Source organism: Telmatherina bonti (genome assembly GCF_933228915.1).
Source record: "Telmatherina bonti genome assembly, chromosome: 6".
Taxonomy (NCBI): Eukaryota; Metazoa; Chordata; class Actinopteri; order Atheriniformes; family Telmatherinidae; genus Telmatherina; species Telmatherina bonti.
The window spans coordinates 19,519,659-19,538,033 of record NC_136624.1 but is presented as its reverse complement, the minus strand read 5'-3'; the positions used below and the strand labels follow the sequence as shown (position 1 = coordinate 19,538,033).

General features: G+C 36.1%; 1 protein-coding gene across 1 annotated transcript; it reads left to right on the top strand.

Moving 5' to 3' along the window:
• Nucleotides 1-1,291: 1,291 nt before the first annotated feature.
• rem1 (RAS (RAD and GEM)-like GTP-binding 1) lies at nucleotides 1,292-8,682 on the top strand (the record flags this gene model as incomplete). The annotated part of the gene is made up of 4 exons (XM_079242404.1): nucleotides 1,292-1,652; nucleotides 6,762-6,844; nucleotides 8,082-8,289; nucleotides 8,405-8,682. The coding sequence occupies 4 exons, from the start codon at nucleotides 1,292-1,294 to the stop codon at nucleotides 8,680-8,682; spliced, it is 930 nt and encodes a 309-aa protein (XP_079098530.1).
• Nucleotides 8,683-18,375: the final 9,693 nt, after the last annotated feature.

The following is an 18,375-nucleotide window of genomic DNA, read 5'->3' as shown; positions in this document are numbered from 1 at the left end:
AGGTTTGTTTGTTTGTAGTTGCTCACAGATAGTAAATGTATTTTCTGGTATGTGAATTTAAGGATTTTGTTTGTTGCTGTTTTTGGAATATTATTTATTTTTGTGTTTAGCTTCTTTAGTTACATTTATTTAAACTTTTCTGGGTGGTCTTGGTTTACTATAAGAACATATATATGGTGTACTACTGCTGTGTTGCAGAAAAAAATCTATTTACATGAGGGAAATGATTGTTTTTTTTCCCTAAGATTTATTTTATGTATTAAACAGGTGATATACTTAGTTTTTTAAACTGTTGTTAGAGTTTTAATTATGCACGAAACTCCACTATGCTGACATATTCATTAATATAGCATGTTGTCTACAAAATACAAATGATTTTAATGTTTCTAAGGAAAGTGATGAAAATAGATACATATAAACACTCACCAGTAATGCTAATTTAGACTGCCTTCACCTGAAAAGAAGATTACATTTATTCAAAACTAAACCAACAATTTTAAGAGCACTTTAATGAGGTAATTGTATCAAACCGAATAAAATGTGATTATTTCTATGGATTTGCATGTTTTTAAAACAAGTTTCAAAGTAGAAAGCAGTCTTGAGCATTACTTCAAAGTTTCTGTAATTCAGTTTAAACCAATAATTCAATAAATTTAGCTCAATCTGAAGATTCTGTTTTAGATAAAGTCCTTTCAGAAAGCAAACAATCTTCTGTAATCATTTGAATCTCTGTGGGATAAGTAAACAGTGTAACAAAAAAACCTCTTTCACATGGTAAACCTCTTTCACTGCTGATCATAGTGGAAGTTCGTGTAACCAAGCAGGAAGTTTAAGGAACTTCTGTATTGGGAATTTTTGTAACCTTTACAGTAAAAGATACAACTCTCTGGAGCCCTGATAGCTTTTACAACTGAGCATTTTTATTCAAATTGGAATCATATGAAAATAATTGAATTCATATGTAACCCAACAATGGCCTCTTCAATTTCATACTTCCACTTGTGGTTTCACACATTCTTTTGGTCAACCATCTGTAACCAAACCCAGCAGTGAGGTCACAGTGTACTGACACACCCTGGACTGCATCGCTGCAGCAAGGGGCAATTGATTGTTTGGAATTTAAATCAAATATTCTCTCTCTGAAAACTGCTTGTCTACTCCAATTGTATGTGAAAGGGTTTCTTTTTTTAAAAAAAAAAAAAAGACATTTGTTGTTATTTTAGCACAGACTTTATTCTGTATTATTTTGTTCTTTAGGCCTTTCCTGTCCTGATGCTGTTACCATAGCAATATGACCCTCAACACCCAGAGAGAGAAGGAGCCTTTGCAACGGCGAAGCAGCACACCAGTTCCTCCCCTTTACCAGCACCCATCCTGGACTCGGGACCTTCAGTTCTCTGGCAGCACTCAGTTGGACCCGGAGCGTTCTCGTCCACTTCGTGGCCACCTTCCTCTGGGCCAGTCAGCATCCTACAACCCCGGAGACAAGTCCCTCCGTTACTGCGCTCACTGGAGTTCAGACTCTGATGACGATTCACAGAGTGATTCAGACTGTGTTTACAGAGTGGTGTTGCTTGGCGACCATGGTGTTGGAAAGACCAGCCTTGCAGGAATTTTTGCAGGGGTCACAGAGAAAGATGAACAACCTGGAGGTGAGAATTTGTGTCCATGTTTCATGCGCTAGTTTTCAGAGCTTCTCACCAACTTGTTTATCTTTTTTTTTTTTTTTTTTTTTTTTAAATCATAGCTGCTGATCCGATTTATTGCTCCTTGTAAATGTTCCTCTTAACTCTGGTTTTCATCACTCATAACAGGGTCCAAGTTTCCCATCATTATTCAGATTTAAGGCATAGACAGGAAATGAAGCTCTATGAAAACACAATGTTTAACTTGCTCTAAAACATCCATGTAAAAAGAAATACTCTGAACCTAAAGTGAGAACACTTCAGAAAATGACAGAACTGTTAGCACAACTTCCTCTCTGCCCAACACAACACTAAGTATGCACTTAAAAATGTTTAAAATAGACTCAGCATTTAAGTAGCGCACAGTGTCTTTGCCTTTGTTGTGACATTGCAATGTGAGTTGCTTAACATCATTGACAAGCTCTTGTGTCACATGATGATTGGCCTTTGGCCATGATTGGCAGCTTTTATTGATCCTCTGAAAGTCTGACATGGTGTGAGGACTGAATCTGTCTGCTGATAGTTTTTCAAGTTGAATGAACTCTGTGTCTGGTTATGTTTGTTTACAGCTTTGTTGTCTGAACTCTGAGCTAAATTTTGCTGTCATTGTTTGTTATTGGTCTGCTTTTGACCACAGTTATAATAACTATCATCATTTGTTGTTCTTAGCGTTTATTATTTTTAAGCCAAGCCTTGGAGAAAATGACTTTAGTAGAAAGTGCTGGCCACTATGTTGAACTCTTAGTTTTGTCTAAGTTAAAATATCTCAGCAATTTTAGGATTTATTTATTAAATTATTTATTGACATCAAATAGTGTGGCAAACATGTATTTCGAAACCATTTGATGTGTTGGAGAGATACACTGATTGAGTCTTTTTGAGTTTGTTTAAAGAAGTAAGTCAACAAACTTACTGCTAGTGCAGTTTTGTTTTATTTTATTTATTTGTTAACTGAACAGCAATATTTTATTTTACACTCCAATATAATAATCTGAATATGACATCATAAAAGAATTTAAAATGTGTTTTCTTTTAACTATGTTCCCATGATAATGAGAAGTGTGAGAGATAAAGAATGAGTCTTAAAATCAAGGAAAATGTAGAAAATCGTTCAATGTTGTTCTTTGTAATGGCATTTCTTCTATTTGGATTTAAGTTTTCATTTTAAATGTTGGAATTGTGATGCTGGGATGCTGAAGTTTAATTTTATTTTATATGATGTAGATTATTATTATCTTATGACACTATAGCTACAGAAGCTGCCAAAAAACTGAATATAAAAGAATGTCTTATTTCACATACAATGTCATATCTGTCAATAAATTAAACTATACTCTTGTTCATCCTGTTATAACAACACTTAATTTAATTATATAGCCCTTTTCGACAATCCACAGGTAGCTTAAGTTTTTTGCAAAAATTAAATCATTGTCTGTACAACATCAATGCGATTAGCAAATACGGTGATATTTGTGAATAATAGGAAGAAAACACTAAATCTTCCAAAACGTGAGTTAAAAAGAAGAGAAGAAAAACCAAAAAAAATAAAATAGAATCACCATACTTTTAAAAGCAATCCTAAATAAATAAGTTTTAAGTTTAGACATAAAAAGTAGCAGGTCAGAAAGGAGCTTCATCCAGAGCCTCGAACAAATACCTGAAAAAGACTTGTTACCCCACTGTTTGCATCTAGATCTCGCAACATTAAAGAGTGGTTGACCTGAAAACCTTGTCATGCTCACAAATAGTTAATAGCCCTGAAAAATAAGATTATACAAAGCTGTTAAGAGCTTTAAAAACAAACATCAAAAGTTTCAAATCAGTCTTGAATTTGACTGAAAGTCAGAGGAGAATGACGAGAACAAGCTTAACATACTCGTCTGCATGTCAAGAGCCTGGCAGACACATTTTGCACAAGTTGAAAGTGGCTGAGACAGGACATAAGGGACCCAGCATACAGTAATCAAGCCTGGAAATGATAAATACATGAATGGCCATGTCTAGATTGTGATGATTCAGAGACGGTTTAGCTTTGACCAGTAAACACAAACCATAAAAACTTGTCGTAACAGGGGCGGTTTTTGTGATGAGCGATGTGGTCTGTGAAGGGGCACACTGTGCACAAGAGGGATCTGTGTGATAGCACACTCGAGTATTAGAGCAAGAGAAAATGAGTTGTTTCCCCCTATTTCCATGTCAAGTAATAAGGGTGGGCATCACGTTTTCTGTGTAGGCATCATGTTTACCGCCTTGCTGCTGTTTGAAAGTTGCTGTCGTAGTCAGCAGCAGTGTGTGTTGGAAAAATAGTAAAGCGGGCATCTCAGGCAGCAGGCCAAATGCAATTAATACTAAGTTGCAAACTGTTTCCAAATAAATTATATTTCAGTTTTGGTTTTATATATTTAAAGTATACTTATGCAACTCTTATTTTGCTGACAGTGATAAATTAGACTGTTATTGTTTTGCTCATTCCAACTAAATGTAAAAGATAAAGCACATTTATGCAGAAGCAGAAGACAGATATGGATCACATCGGAGTCACTTGGTTCACATTAGCTGAGTCAAGAGCTGAAGGATGGAAAACAAAAAATCAAAAAAGCCATTAGGAGTTCAGTTCAGAAACAGAAGGAAAGAAGAATAGAAAAAGGACAAAAGATAAAAGTGTGAACAATGTCATCATGTCATCTCTCTAAGTATTATGCATGCATGAAACAGCCACACCCTAATGTGAATTAATGTATTTTTTTTTGCCTCTAATAGTAACAACATTATCTATGTTGCCAACACTTATACATTCATTTCATTATAAAGGCCTGATAAGACAGTGTGTGGGCAAACAAACAGACTATTGGTTTTATTTCATCAGCTCCACTGAACAAGCTGTTCACATTAAACCTTTTTAATGATTGAAAAACAAAAAGAGTGCTTTGGTCTCTATTTTTTGTATGATAACAAGTAATAACATTTTGTAAGTTACTTTGTGATTAGTTTAGGGTGATATGAGGTGTGCAAATGGGGGGGGGGGGGCGTCACGCAGGGTTTAAAACAAGCCATCTTAATCACATCTTCAATTTCTTTTATTGAATTTAAAGTAACTATCAAAGATAACTCACAAATATCTAATAGTGGAAACGAGAGTCAAAACCTATATAGTATCGCCAGGTATGATACTCTCTTTTTTGCTTTATCCATTTTGCTTAACCAAAAAGAAAATATGTCCATTGATAGAAGCATCTTTATTATGTGGCTTCAGTGATATAAATTTGGGCATCATTACCATAGTAATGAAAAGATACATTGTGTTTTGCTATAAAGCAGTGTTTCTCAATCCCGGTCCTCAGACCCCCCTGCCCTGCATGTTTTATAAGCAACCCTACAGTAACACACCTCAATGAAATAAAAGGCTCATTAACAGGCTGCAAAGAACTTGATAAGGAAGTTCAGTAATCTGACTCAAGTCTTTTGGAGGAGAAACGTGTCTAAAACATGCAGGGCAGGGGGCCTGAGGACTGGATTTGAGAGACACCGCTATAAAAGAACCAAGTGGACGCAGAGACAATGTACACAGAACAATGCCGAGAATGCTACCCTGTGGGACCTCCACAAGAGGAAGAGAGATAAAACAAAAACACATCACCAAACATTACAGAAAAGCTTCTGTTTGACAGATATCATTTAAACCACTTGAGTGCAGTGCCTCATATACCAACATAATGCTCAAGACATTACAGGAGGACAATGTGTGGTTGGCCGTGTCAAAGGCTCCTTTTAGGTTCAGCATAACAAAGACATAAGACACTTGGCATCAACATTATTGTAAACCTTTAGCAATGCAGACTTAGTGCTGTGATGCAACAGATAAAACAGACTGAAAATTCTCTGAATAGACTTGTTTTGTAGAAAGAACTGTAAATAAATACAAACTCTTTTCTCTAAAACCTTCTTTGAAACGCATCAATAAAAACAGATCTAAAATGACATAAACTTAGTGGTTCAATGTGAAGGAGCCGGACCACTGCATGTTTAAAAGCAGATCTGGGACAAATCCTGAAGTAAGACAAGTATTAATAAAAGACACTAGACCCAACAGTAAATACCTTCATCAGCAATCTGGCAGAGACAACATCCGGAGAAGAATTAGTATGTGTCAAGGATTTCCCTATAAGAGGAAGCAAATATGAAGTCCATATTAAAATCACCACTGGATTTTAAGTGAAGGTTAAGAAGAGTATAGACTATAGCAGTAAATTATACTCAAGGACAATGTCTTGTGTTAAAACCCCAATTTAAATAAAGTTGGGATGTATTTAATCTTTGAGGTGTATTCAATTGAATATAGATTAAAAATTGCTTGCAAATCATTCTATTCTGTTTTTATTTACATTTTACACAACAACACATGTCCCAACATACATTGGAACTGGGGCTGCAGAAATATTATCAGATCAGATATTTAGATTTAGCCTCCCTTTTAGCCCAATCAGCAAGAGTATCCCTCAATATTTCCAAAGAGACCTGTACTTTGTCCTTTATACATTTCCCATCTTTCTGCCTGCAGCTTTGCCTGATCGTATTGGTGTTGTCAGTTAACCAGGGATCCATCCTTGTTTTGACAGATTAGAAACTAAACAAATTCATAAACTGCTCGTAGTCATGAGTCAGTGATGACAAGTTTCAACATTTCCTTTGTAAAAGGTTTTGGGACTCAAATCATCACCAGAGCCCAAACTGACAGAAATATTGTTTATTTGTGCACAAATTATGAGAAAAACAGCAAAAAAATAAAATGAGTTGTGACTTAATTTCCCTGTACTGTTACTCTGAGAACCATTCAAGCCAAACTAACAGTTTATATGAAAGGGGTGTCAGCAATTATACCAGAGAAAGCAGGATCACAATATGTAAGACAGGACAAGAAATATAAAGAATATCCTTCTAAGTAAAACAGGAATAACATAAAAACAACTAAGTCAAATATGAAAACTGAAGCACATCATGAGAATGTTGCTGAGTTTGAACACGGTCTTAAAGAAGTTGTAATCAGTCTTAAATGCCGTCATTGTTTATTTGTTACAGAGGACACATACGAGCGAACGCTGACAGTCGATGGAGAAGAAACCACACTGATCGTCATGGACACGTGGGAGAATGACAAACTGGTACTGTGCATTCTTGTGTATGTTGACGTGATGCATGAGCTTTAAAGGCAGATTTCATACCTGGTGGAAGTCGTGGTTTTATTCAGATGCAAGTGAGAAAAAAAGCAGCATTCTACTGCTCTGGGATGGCTCCACTTCTTAAACCAGATCTGTAGCAAGTAAGCCAGTGTGATTGTGTTGGTCACTCTGGCATGGACAGCTAATCCCAGTAAGTGATCACTGGTGTTGAGGTCAGAGCTTCAGGCGGCCCATTCCATCCTCCCCATTCCCAAATTCTGGACATAGTCTGTCATAAACCGGCAAGCAAAGTGATCTTGGAGGATATATTTTAGTTCTAGTCTGTTGAGCTATGAAATTACCATGCAGAATCTAGCTTCAGTATCTCTCCATTCTATTCTATTCTATTCTATTCTATTCTATTCTATTCTATAATCTGAATTTATCACTGGACATAACATTTCTCCTGATGTCCAGATTTCAATGCGCATATTGCTAACATCATTGTAAACAGACCTGCCAGCGTTTGGCATTAAGATTTGGCGAGCACAACCCACATACTCAACTATGTTTTTCATTTCATGACATATACAAGAAATAAACAGGTCAAATTTTCAAAAGCTAAAAGATTTTTGTCAAAGAAGTTTTGTAACACCAAAGAAATAATTCAACATACACAAACTTACTGTACAAATTTTTTTTTTTACAGATTATTTTTATTCAGTCTGCAGTCTAAATATTTTGTTTGCTTTTCTTTTTTAGAATTATTGGTTGATTGGTTTTATTAATCTCATTAAATTAACTTCCAAAAATAAGAAATGATGAGGAAAAGCCATAAGGTTAAATATTGTTTTACACATTGTCCATATTTGAGTCAACCACTCCCTTTTCAACCACAGGTGAAACAAAGTGCGCTGGACAAAGTAACACAGGAAAATAAACCAGTTAACAGGGAAATAATTAAATAAATAAAGATTTAAATAAAATTGCACATATTTGCTGCAAGTCACCCATATCAAATGGTTTGTCAGTGCTGCAGGAGCAATAAGAAGAACCTAAATGTGTCTTCTTACATGCCAGCTTAAGCTATAAATTGAATCCCAGCTGATACTCAATGAAGTTGGATTCAGTCAAACTCTTTCTTGACATTACATCAGTTTGGAGATCTCACCTTGCAAAGCAGCTGGTAAAACTAGATTTTAAGAATGTAAGATATGTCCTCTTATCTTTGTAATTGCAGGATGGTGAGGATCCCTCCTCCTATGATGACTGTCTCAAAGTAGGAAGCGCTTATGTTATTGTATATTCTGTCACCGACCGCTCGAGCTTTGACTCTGCTGCTGAGCTACGCATCACGCTGAGGAGGACACGGCAGGCTGAAAACCTTCCCATCATTCTTGTCGGAAACAAAACTGATTTGGTTCGGGCCAGAGAAGTAGCTGTGGAAGGTGGGATCAATGAATACATACAAAAATAAATACACACTGGTGGTCAAATGTGGTGTTATCAGAGCAATGCAACTAACGTTTCAGTACTGCTCCATCTGTGTGTTTTATCCTTTAGAGGGTCGTGCATGTGCAGTGGTGTTTGACTGCAAGTTCATAGAAACATCAGCTTCTCTGCAGCACAACGTGGCTGAGCTCTTTGAGGGCGTGGTTCGACAGATCCGCCTGCGTCGGGATGGCAACGAGGTCACCAAGCGCAGACACTCCATCTACAAGCGCAAAGAAAGTCTTACCAAGAAGGCTCGGCGTTTCCTGGACAAATTGGTGGCACGCAACAACCAGCGCATGGCAGTCAAAGTGCGGTCCAAGAGCTGCCATGACCTCGCTGTTCTTTAAAGGCGCATCTCCATCGACAAAATTTTTTATGATTATTTTTATTATCTATTTTTGGCTTAATTTTTCATTGGCTGGGATATGTTGGACAGAAGTGTCTGCTTTGTCTCTCACAATCAGCGAGCTGGCAAACAGCCAAAACAATCAGCAGTGAACCAAATTAAAAAAACACTTGCATTAATCACATTCATCAGTGTGACCAGCTCAGTCAAGTGTTTTGCTGTTTTATGACAGAGTTTTTGTGATTTTTTTTTTTTCCTCCAGATGTCCAAAATATAAAGATTCCAGATTAATGTAAAGTATCATTACTTGTGGGCTTTTAAAATGTATGAGTGTTCAGTGTTTGTAGGCATGTGTGGTTATACAGGGACAGCGGCATTGTGGTTTCTGAGTCCATTCTGTTATTGTCCTGAGGTTTCTACTGTTTACAGTTTACTGTGTTAATAAAGTTTTAAAGAGCCGGTTTTCCTGAAATGATAAATCAATGTTGAGAATCACTCGTACACAAATATAGATACCATTTCAACGATACTTTCATTACAACATGTAGGTAGTTCATTGTCATAAAATGAGCAATTACCTCAACTCTCGTTTTAAACTGTGTATTAAGGGGGACCATTAATCTGCAAGGCTATATTTTTCCACATATTAGTGTGCTGTACACAAAGTCCTGATAGAGACTTTAAAAAGAAATATACGTTAATCTCTGTGCTCCAAAATGCCGCCACTGTTAGCATGTAATGCTAACTTGCTTGTTATTTACAGTAACCTAGCATGCAGCTATTTGCATGTCACACCATAATGAAAATATTTAATCACGTTAAAGGGTTCATTTTATGTGTTTGTTTTGCTTGTTTTGTTTTGTTTCTTTTTATATTTGTTTTTGTTTCTTTTTTTTTTTATTTCAGATGAAGCTTTTCTAGGTCTGGCGCTGAGGTGCTGCTTTTTCCAGTTTTCCAAACGAGGTTTCTGCCAGAAAAAAAGCTTCCAGCAGCTCACTCTGCTCATTTGGAACAGATGCTGGGAAGACTGTCAAGACAACCTTGCTAATAAAGGCCAATAAAATGTAAAAAAAGAAAGAAAGAAAGAAATTTGAGTACGGAATATAAAATATAAAATGTTATGGTAATCTGTTAGTGGTTGGGATTGATATTATGTTATTGCTGATAGTGTAGCCTATCTTGTATATGAGCACTGGATTTTAAAAATCAATTTACTACTGACGAAATGGTTCATTTTATGTGCCTGCTAGAGTTACAAAAATACATTTTTCTTTTTAATTAGTTTCAAGATTAAAATCTTTATAATCAATTTGACATAAAACCCACTGCATGCAATTCCATATTTAATATTATGCTCCATGTGTACTTTACATTTATACATTGGCCAAAGGGTAAGATTTTTTGGGTGACCGGATCTTGACATAAGAAAGTTTTACTGAATAATAGTACAACTGTCACAAGTGAAAGTCATTGTCTTAAAAATAGTTAGTCACTCATTGTTAACTTAACTTAGCTTAACTTAGTTAACTTCAAATTTGGAAATGCTCTTTGTGACAAACTTATAACTGATGATTATAGAGACAGAGACTTGTACTCTTTACTGCGCTTTTAATTTTACTTATATGGCATACATGCTTTCATATCACTAAATCCTCAGATAACAATCTTAATTCATTAAAGACAAAAATATTTATTTTCAAAACACAGCTATAAATATTTATATTCATATCTTTCACATTTTTTCAGCATAAATCTCCTGAATAACTGAGTAACCCTTCTCGAAACTACCAACCATTTAACTGCAAGCTTTATAATTTGACGTCACTGTAAAGCAAACAGTCCCAAAAAACAACTTTTTTTAAATCTGTCTTAGACATGTCAATGATTATCCAAAATGCTGGGTAAATATCCTCTCCGGCCCATTTCACTCTCACTGACATGATAAAAATCTTATCTTCTGACATTCTTTACTTGTTTTATTTAGTTTCTTTTAACAATAGCTGCACAGATCAAACAACTGTAGTTCACTTAATGTAAACATACTGTAAGGACTCACTGATGTTTACTGTTGCCACGGTGACTTACAGTCATCCACCTTTAAAGAAGAGATTGTTTACCGAGCAGCAATGATGACAACACAGTCCCATGTTGACCTTTCTGTGTGGTTGACAGAAAACAGACTAGATGTTCCAGACGGTGTCTTCAAATGGGGTTTCCCTGCCATGAGTTCACTCTCTGAGGCTCCAAACAAACCATGAGCTGTCAGCGTGCTCATGAATGCAATATTAACATGTGAATTTTCAACCATAATGTTCACCATCATTATTTAGTGTGATTGCATGCTGATATCTACTGCCAAACACTAAGCACAAGTGGCAGACATGATATGATTATTGCACTACAATAACAAAGTTTCACTGAAGCTTTATTCATTTTATGGACAGCACAAACATTAGATATCATGGTTTAGTTGTTGACATTTTCCTCAAAGCGGCAGCTGTCGGCCGGCTGGTGACACTCGAGGAAAAGTCAAGAGGAAAGTTTTACAGAATAATAGTACAGCTGTCTTACTGTAAAAGGCGTTTTTTCTTTTTTCTGTGAAATAGCGTCAAACTGATTTAAATCAGCAGCATTTTATCATGAGCCTACACCAGACTGCCCAGTTGCCCCACTTTTTTTTACTGACCAAATATCCTATCTGTTTATTGATTTGGCATTTTGGTGACAAACATGTTCAGGCACATAGACACACATATGCACACACTGTGGTTTTTTGCAGTGACAGTAGATGGAGGAGGAGTGTTGAACATTGATTTGATGAGTGTAATGGAAAGAATGCCTGACTCTGCTTAACCCCAACGACACACAAGCACACACACACACACACACATTCAGTGATGTGTAAACATCCTCTTAGTGGAGGAGGACCAGAGACTCAGTCGTAAGTTCAGGTCCCTCCTGAATCTGTTAGGAATAGCAACATTCGTAAAATCCATGTGTTTCCTCTCTAAGTCTGAAGTGTAAAAGTTGACCATGCAGAATATTACTGTGCCGTTTTAACTCTGCCCAAAAGGCTCTGAAACAAACTGTTAATTAGAATAACAGAGATGAAACTGTTATGTTCAACAATGCTTTGGCAAAAACAAAATCCAACTCTGGATTTTACTTTATGGACATCCACTTGGCCGAGTGATGGACTGGCAACCTGGACAAGTTTTACCCTGCCTCTCACCCAGAAGCTGTTGGGATAGATTCTGTTCATCTGTAGCAACAAAGCTAGCCAGTACTGGAATAACATCCTCTGCACCCAAACTTAGCCTTTCTCAAACTTCATCTGTGAGACTCACTTCAAACTATGTTTCTTTTCTTTGCTTCATTTGGTGTGAACACAAAACATGATGAATACATTTGCATAAAGAAAAAAGACCCTTCAAAATCAGGAAAAAGGCCTGCCTGGCAGAGCGGTTCAAACTAATTCTGGTGAACAGTCCAGGTATGTTTGAAAACAGAGTCAGTATTTCTCAATTGGGCCATAATTACAAATGAATTATATTTTGGTCTCCAATCAAGCAAGCTCATGCAGTTTCTGTGAAGGCAAAACAAACTAAGAGTAGTAAGACTGCATGATGTTAACTTTTACTGAATAAATCACGTTTTAATTCATGTGGTGAATGACAGAGAGTAACCTCCTATGCTATCAATAGATCATTCATTAACATACAGCATGTGTGCCACTACAGGAGTGCAGGACTTTTATCTGACCAACCAGGGAATGACATGTGAACTAATTACTACACTGCAACATGTTTTCATTGCCTCTCTTCATCAGCGTTTACAGCCATTCACTGCATCAAGCTTCATCAGGAGTATCTTTCCAAATATTCCAATTAGGTTTTTTGTTTTGTTTTTTTTAAGTGCACCCTCATTAAAATAAAGATATAATCAAAACTGGCTATACGATTTATCTTATCCTTCATGCTTATTTTGTAATGTCTTTTTCACAGATATTACAACCGCTACCTGAATCATTTTTAAAGAAAATGTCATGTTTCTTTCTGCAAATGTCATTTGTGTCATCACATCCAGCACTTTGGGAAATGTTTTGTGAAAATGCTGGCTTATGGTTTTCAACCCTGAAGCTCATGAATAAGATTTAGATTTATTCCACTGCTACTGGGTTTGTGTTTGTTTTTGTGTTTTGTTGTTGTTATTGTTGTGTTGTTGTTTTACACATCAATAATGCAGTTACTCCTAAACACCAAATACTGCTGTGGCTTATGCATCAGAGCATCAATACAAAATTAGACCTAAGTGTATTTCAGCCATACTACCAGCTTTTAAAAGTATTAGTATTTAACACCTCATCAGTTTTAGGTCATGGTTAGCAGTAGTTGTAGCTTTTAAAGAAACAGTGAAAAGTTTTTATCTCACAACATTTAAAACAATACATTAACTGTTGAATAAAACAGCTCTAAAACAGACCAAAAAAAAAAAACAAAAAAAAAAACAAACACTGTATATGGACAACTGCTAAACTGTAAACAAACCTGAAAGCTTAAGACTGGGAGAAATCCTCTATAAGTCTCTCTGTGCCCCAACACACCATCACTGACCTGAACATTATTCTTCACAACATTTCAAACATTTCAGCCCCTTTGAGGTGCGTTTTAATTTATAGGTGCAAAGCAGAGACACAGAAAATCAAACACGCTCCTGTGTTTATTGAAACTGTGCAGTCCTCTCTGTGTCTGTCTCTGTCTCTGGTTCATTGTTCAGAGATCAGTAACTGTCTCTTTCCTCACAGCTGGACGCCACCAAGATGTGCAGGAATGTAAACTAATAGAAATTTACCTGTGTGACTCTCTGGCTCCCTCTGCTGGATAGATGATGTCTTCTGGCTTTTTTTTTTATTGAAAAAAAAATACATTACCCTTTATTTACTTACTAAAATTGGAGTTTTATTTGAAATTCATTTTAAGGATGAGCGCTGTCTATGTCTATGTAAGGACTGTATTTTTCATATGTGAATCTTTTCAACATGCTTCCTTTAATTCTTTAGCCACAGTTTTCCCATTTCCCCTTCTCATTAATACACGCTTCTTTTCTTTTTCTGTTCCTCAGTATAGCCTTCTCTTATGTCTCTTATATCATTGTGTTTGTCTTTTAAAAAAAACACAAATAAAAAAAATACTCCAAAAAACAAAGAAACACAATTGGACAAAAGTTAAAACTTAAGAACACTCTAAAGCTTTTTAATTCAGATAAAGTTGAAAAAAAAGTGCTGCGTGTGGACCATTTACCTTAAAACATAACATAGTTTTACTATAATATAACTAATGCATAAATGTTTTGGATTTGTTTAGATTTATACACCGTGTGTAATGGTATCTTTTTAAAGTAAAGTAAAATAGAAGAAAATACTATCTTTTGGATAGAGAAAGAGAGTGGACACTGTTTGACAGAGGCAAGGCAAGTTTGTTTCCATAACACGTGTTCAACTTAAAACCAGTCAATGTTCTTTATAATAGAATATATGAAGACAAATAGAGACCCTTCAGACAATGTAGTGACATGTCACAACATAATTTCAAGGATATGAAAAAGGAGGATAGAATGAGTATCACTGTATTTCTGATTTGTCGGGCGACAATGATTTTCTTTAAACTTGCAAACGTATAGACTCAGTGTGTCATACGGTGATGCAGTCAGCTGTTTTGTTTTGGATTTTTGGGTTGTTTTTTTTTTTTCACATGTACTTAGCATAGTGCCAGTCAACTGTTTGTCAGGTTACCTATTTTTAAAGTACTTTTAGGAAAATCTATGTACAGTTTTGTGTTGATTAGACATGCCTACAAATAACATCAGTGGGGTTCTAACAAACCTGGAGAAAAAGACGCAAATATATTATGTGAAGAATCTAGCACATGAGCCTTTTTCCTGTGCAGTGTAATGTTTTTATGCATTAGACTGGCTTTTGTTTTGTTTGTAATGTTGTATGGACCAACCTTTTTGTGTCTGAAAGCTTGATTAAGATAAAGTTTGGTTTCTTGAGATGCGACTGATGATGGCCTCTCTTTTGTTTAGCTTTTGCATCTACTGCAAGTCACAGGCCTTTCATAAAGGGAGGTAAGAAAGAATGGAAACTAATTTCTTTCGTCATTTTTTTTAATTTGGTGAATTAATACAGGAGATTAGACCTGTCTTTGTCTATTTTCACGATTTAAAACCTGTAGGATTGTAAGTAGTGAACATGTATCTTATTTGTCCAGTTTATTCAACATTATAAAGAGCTGGGTGTAGTGGAAATTTCATGTCACACCTTATTTTAATTTCATATATATATATATATATATATATATATACACCTCATGTTACCTTTTTATACTTCTGTTGACTTCATGTATTATTCTTACTGCTCATATTGAAAGGCCTCACTTTTGTCACATACGTGAGGTCTGAGGTCAATTAGACGTGAGTGTCTTCTTAGCGGGACACTTTGTCCACAATTATCTGTGTAATCTTTCTGCTTGACATAAATCATATGTAGTTCCCTTCGAGTCACAAAAGAAGTTGAAGAGCATTATGAAGTTTTATCTATCTGGGGGAATTTTGAAACCTGGAACAGCTGGAGATATACCCTAACAAAAGGTGACAGAGAGTTTCTAGTGCAACCCTTGGATAAGATCACACATGTGGTGTTCTAGAAAACATTCAAGTTACCATTGACATCTTCCTCACTAAGGTTTAAAAGGAGTTGTTATTTCCTCCTCAGATCAGAACTCTGTCAGAACAATTTGTCCAGTTTTAATCATATTCTTGTATTCTTCTCTTATTCACCAGTTTATTTACTTGTTTCATTCTTATAAACCTTCTTAACCTTTTTTCTAACTCATCCAGATCCTTTGGTCATTGTTTTACCCACGACAGTGAACTGGTCTTTAAAGTAAAATTCCATGGCTGAAAACTGGTTCCACTCTCGCCCTGCTTCGGGGGCAAAATGTCAGCATGAAATGCATTCTGTAGATTTCTATTCCTTAAAGCCATTCTTCACCAACTGTTTTCTCTCAGCCTAAGATGCATTATGTTCCTGAATGAGACACAACTCAAAGTTACACTGGAAAATCTGTTTCCTCTTCTGATTTTTCCATGTCTGTTCTTTCCCAAATTCCACTATGGTTTTTCAATCTCTGCAATTTCCTCCTTTTCCTTCATTTACTTTTCTTTGTTTTCATTTCTTTGGAACAACTCTCTCCTCCCCTTTCCTTTTAAACTCTCTACATTCTTTCTCTTATACCATCACCTCCCCATACCTCCTGATCTCCCTTGTGTTTTAGAGACCCATACTGAATGTAAAACATCTAAAGGATGTTTCCATCATGTAGAGCTGGGTAAAGTGGTATAACATTGACAGTAGCCATCAACATAACTTCTTCTAGTTGACCTGAAAAATATTCACCTTAGGCAGAAAAGCAGTTCTAGGCCCGTTGGACCACCATGACAGCCTGACTTCAGTGATGCTGCAAAGCTACTAAAATCACAGTTTTCCCCCTTTGCGTTCCTACCTATGGAGATGTTCGGCTTAAAGGGTTTTTTGTGTTTGTTTAAGTAATCAAAAATTCATCTTTTTGTGTTATTTTTTCCTCTTATTTTATGTGCAAGCTCTGTCATGTTACAGTAGGTTTTCAGCAAAGCTCACTGATCCATTGCAGATGAGGCGTGGTCAACATTCCTGCAGCATGTATTATCAAATTACCAGAGTAAAACTCTCATCAACGCTCAGTGGGGCTTTTTGTGGGGGTTTTTTCAGAATAAGAATCCACATTTATCTCCTAACCATTAACTTGTCACATGATATATTGAAATGTTTGAGAGAAAAAAAACAAGGTGGTGGTGGTGATGGGGAGGGACGCATATTTCCATATAATTTTATTTGGGATATTGTGTGGAACAGTATATTAAAACATTTCAAAATGTAAATACAATTTCAATAGAAATCTCTTGATACAATGTTTTATCCATAAACAAACTTGTAAAATATCTGATGCTGAAAAAGAAACTTCTTACTGCTTCACAAAAATATTAGCGCACCTTGAATTTGATGACAACCACACATTTCAAAAGAGGGGGCAACCAAAGCCTCAACAACTTAATGGCACAAAAGAAAGACAGCTCGAAGAACACGGGTTGGTATATAATGAGCACCTTAGAAAGGCAGAGTTTCCCAGAAGTGAAGATGACCACAAATTCATCTGAGTAAAAGAAAGATAAAAATCTGCATCATTACACTTTGTCTGTGCAAACAGTCTAATTGGTGGCTTCATTAATATGTATGTCTCCTGTCTCAGCAGGTCTCCCTGGCCAGGAGTAGCAGTTCCTGTTGTCTGTTGTCTTTCTGTCCTCTTCCCCCCACACAGCAGAGGCAGATGGCTGCCTGTCCTTGAGCCGGGTTCTGCCGGAGGTTTCCTTCCTGTTAAAAGGGAGTTTTTTCCTTCCCACTGTCGCCAGTGTGCTTGCTCAGGATGGGAGATTGAGTTGGACCTCCATCTCAACCCGTTGGTTTCCTTTTATAGACTATTATGAAATGGCTTTCATTATGTTTTTTTTTTCTGTCTGTAAAACATCTTAAAATGGCATTGCCATGATTTAATGCTATATGAATAAAGATGAATTGAATTGAATCCACAAAAACAGATTAAGAATCCTTTATACAAAGAAGAACCCATAGGTGATTCACGTTGTGAATTAAAGACTCTACAATATACTGCGGTAAAGAGGAGAGCGTTTCTGTGGTGAGACAAATCAAAATCTAAACATTTTTTTGTCGGAAATCAGAAATGCTGCATAACAAACACCATCTGGTTTAAAAGGAATACTCAGGTCAAACATCTGCTTCTCCTTGTAATTAGCTTTATTGTTCTCTGCAACTTGAATTTCTAGAAAGGCATCATCATCATCATCATCACTGCTGACCTGCATATGCAGTTTTTAGGGCAATGTGTGCTTCCATCTATATGACATCTTTTTTTCAGGGAAAGTCTTGCATATTTCAACAACACAGCGCTAAGCCACTTCTGCTTCTATTGCAACAACATGGTTTGTGGTAGAAGAGTTCAGATGCTGTCCAGACTTTCTATTAGCTAAATGCTTTTGAAACATCCTGACATACGTAGTACTGCAAAGAAAATTAAGGCCTCTTGAGCGGCCACACTGTTCACAGGTTTTTTGTTGTATCTTTTTTTTAAAATTAATTTACTGTTGGTGGGTTTTGGTTGTGTCATAGCTGATTAGTGTCAGTTCAAGAAAGAAAGAAAGAACAGCATCCTTCTCAAGGTCTAGCAACTTATCTCCTTACATTCCACTATAGTTAGAGGGATGCTATAGTGTGATTGCAAAAATGTTTTGTGACAAATAATTTGCTTAAAACTGAATCACATTTTAAAAGATAAAATCGTGTTTGGCATCAGGATGTACTGGATTTATAACCCTCACAAGACAAATATGAGACGAAAGAGCACAAATGAGGTGGAACCAAATATTTTTATTTACTGTAACTATTAAGATCCAAACCGAATTTATAGATCACACCCTATTCAATTTAGATTATTGAATGTGACAATAGTCCAACTTGTCCTGGTCCCTGTGGAGTCTTGCACCAAAATTTGAAGGCTGTATCTATTATTTTGAAGGGGGGTTT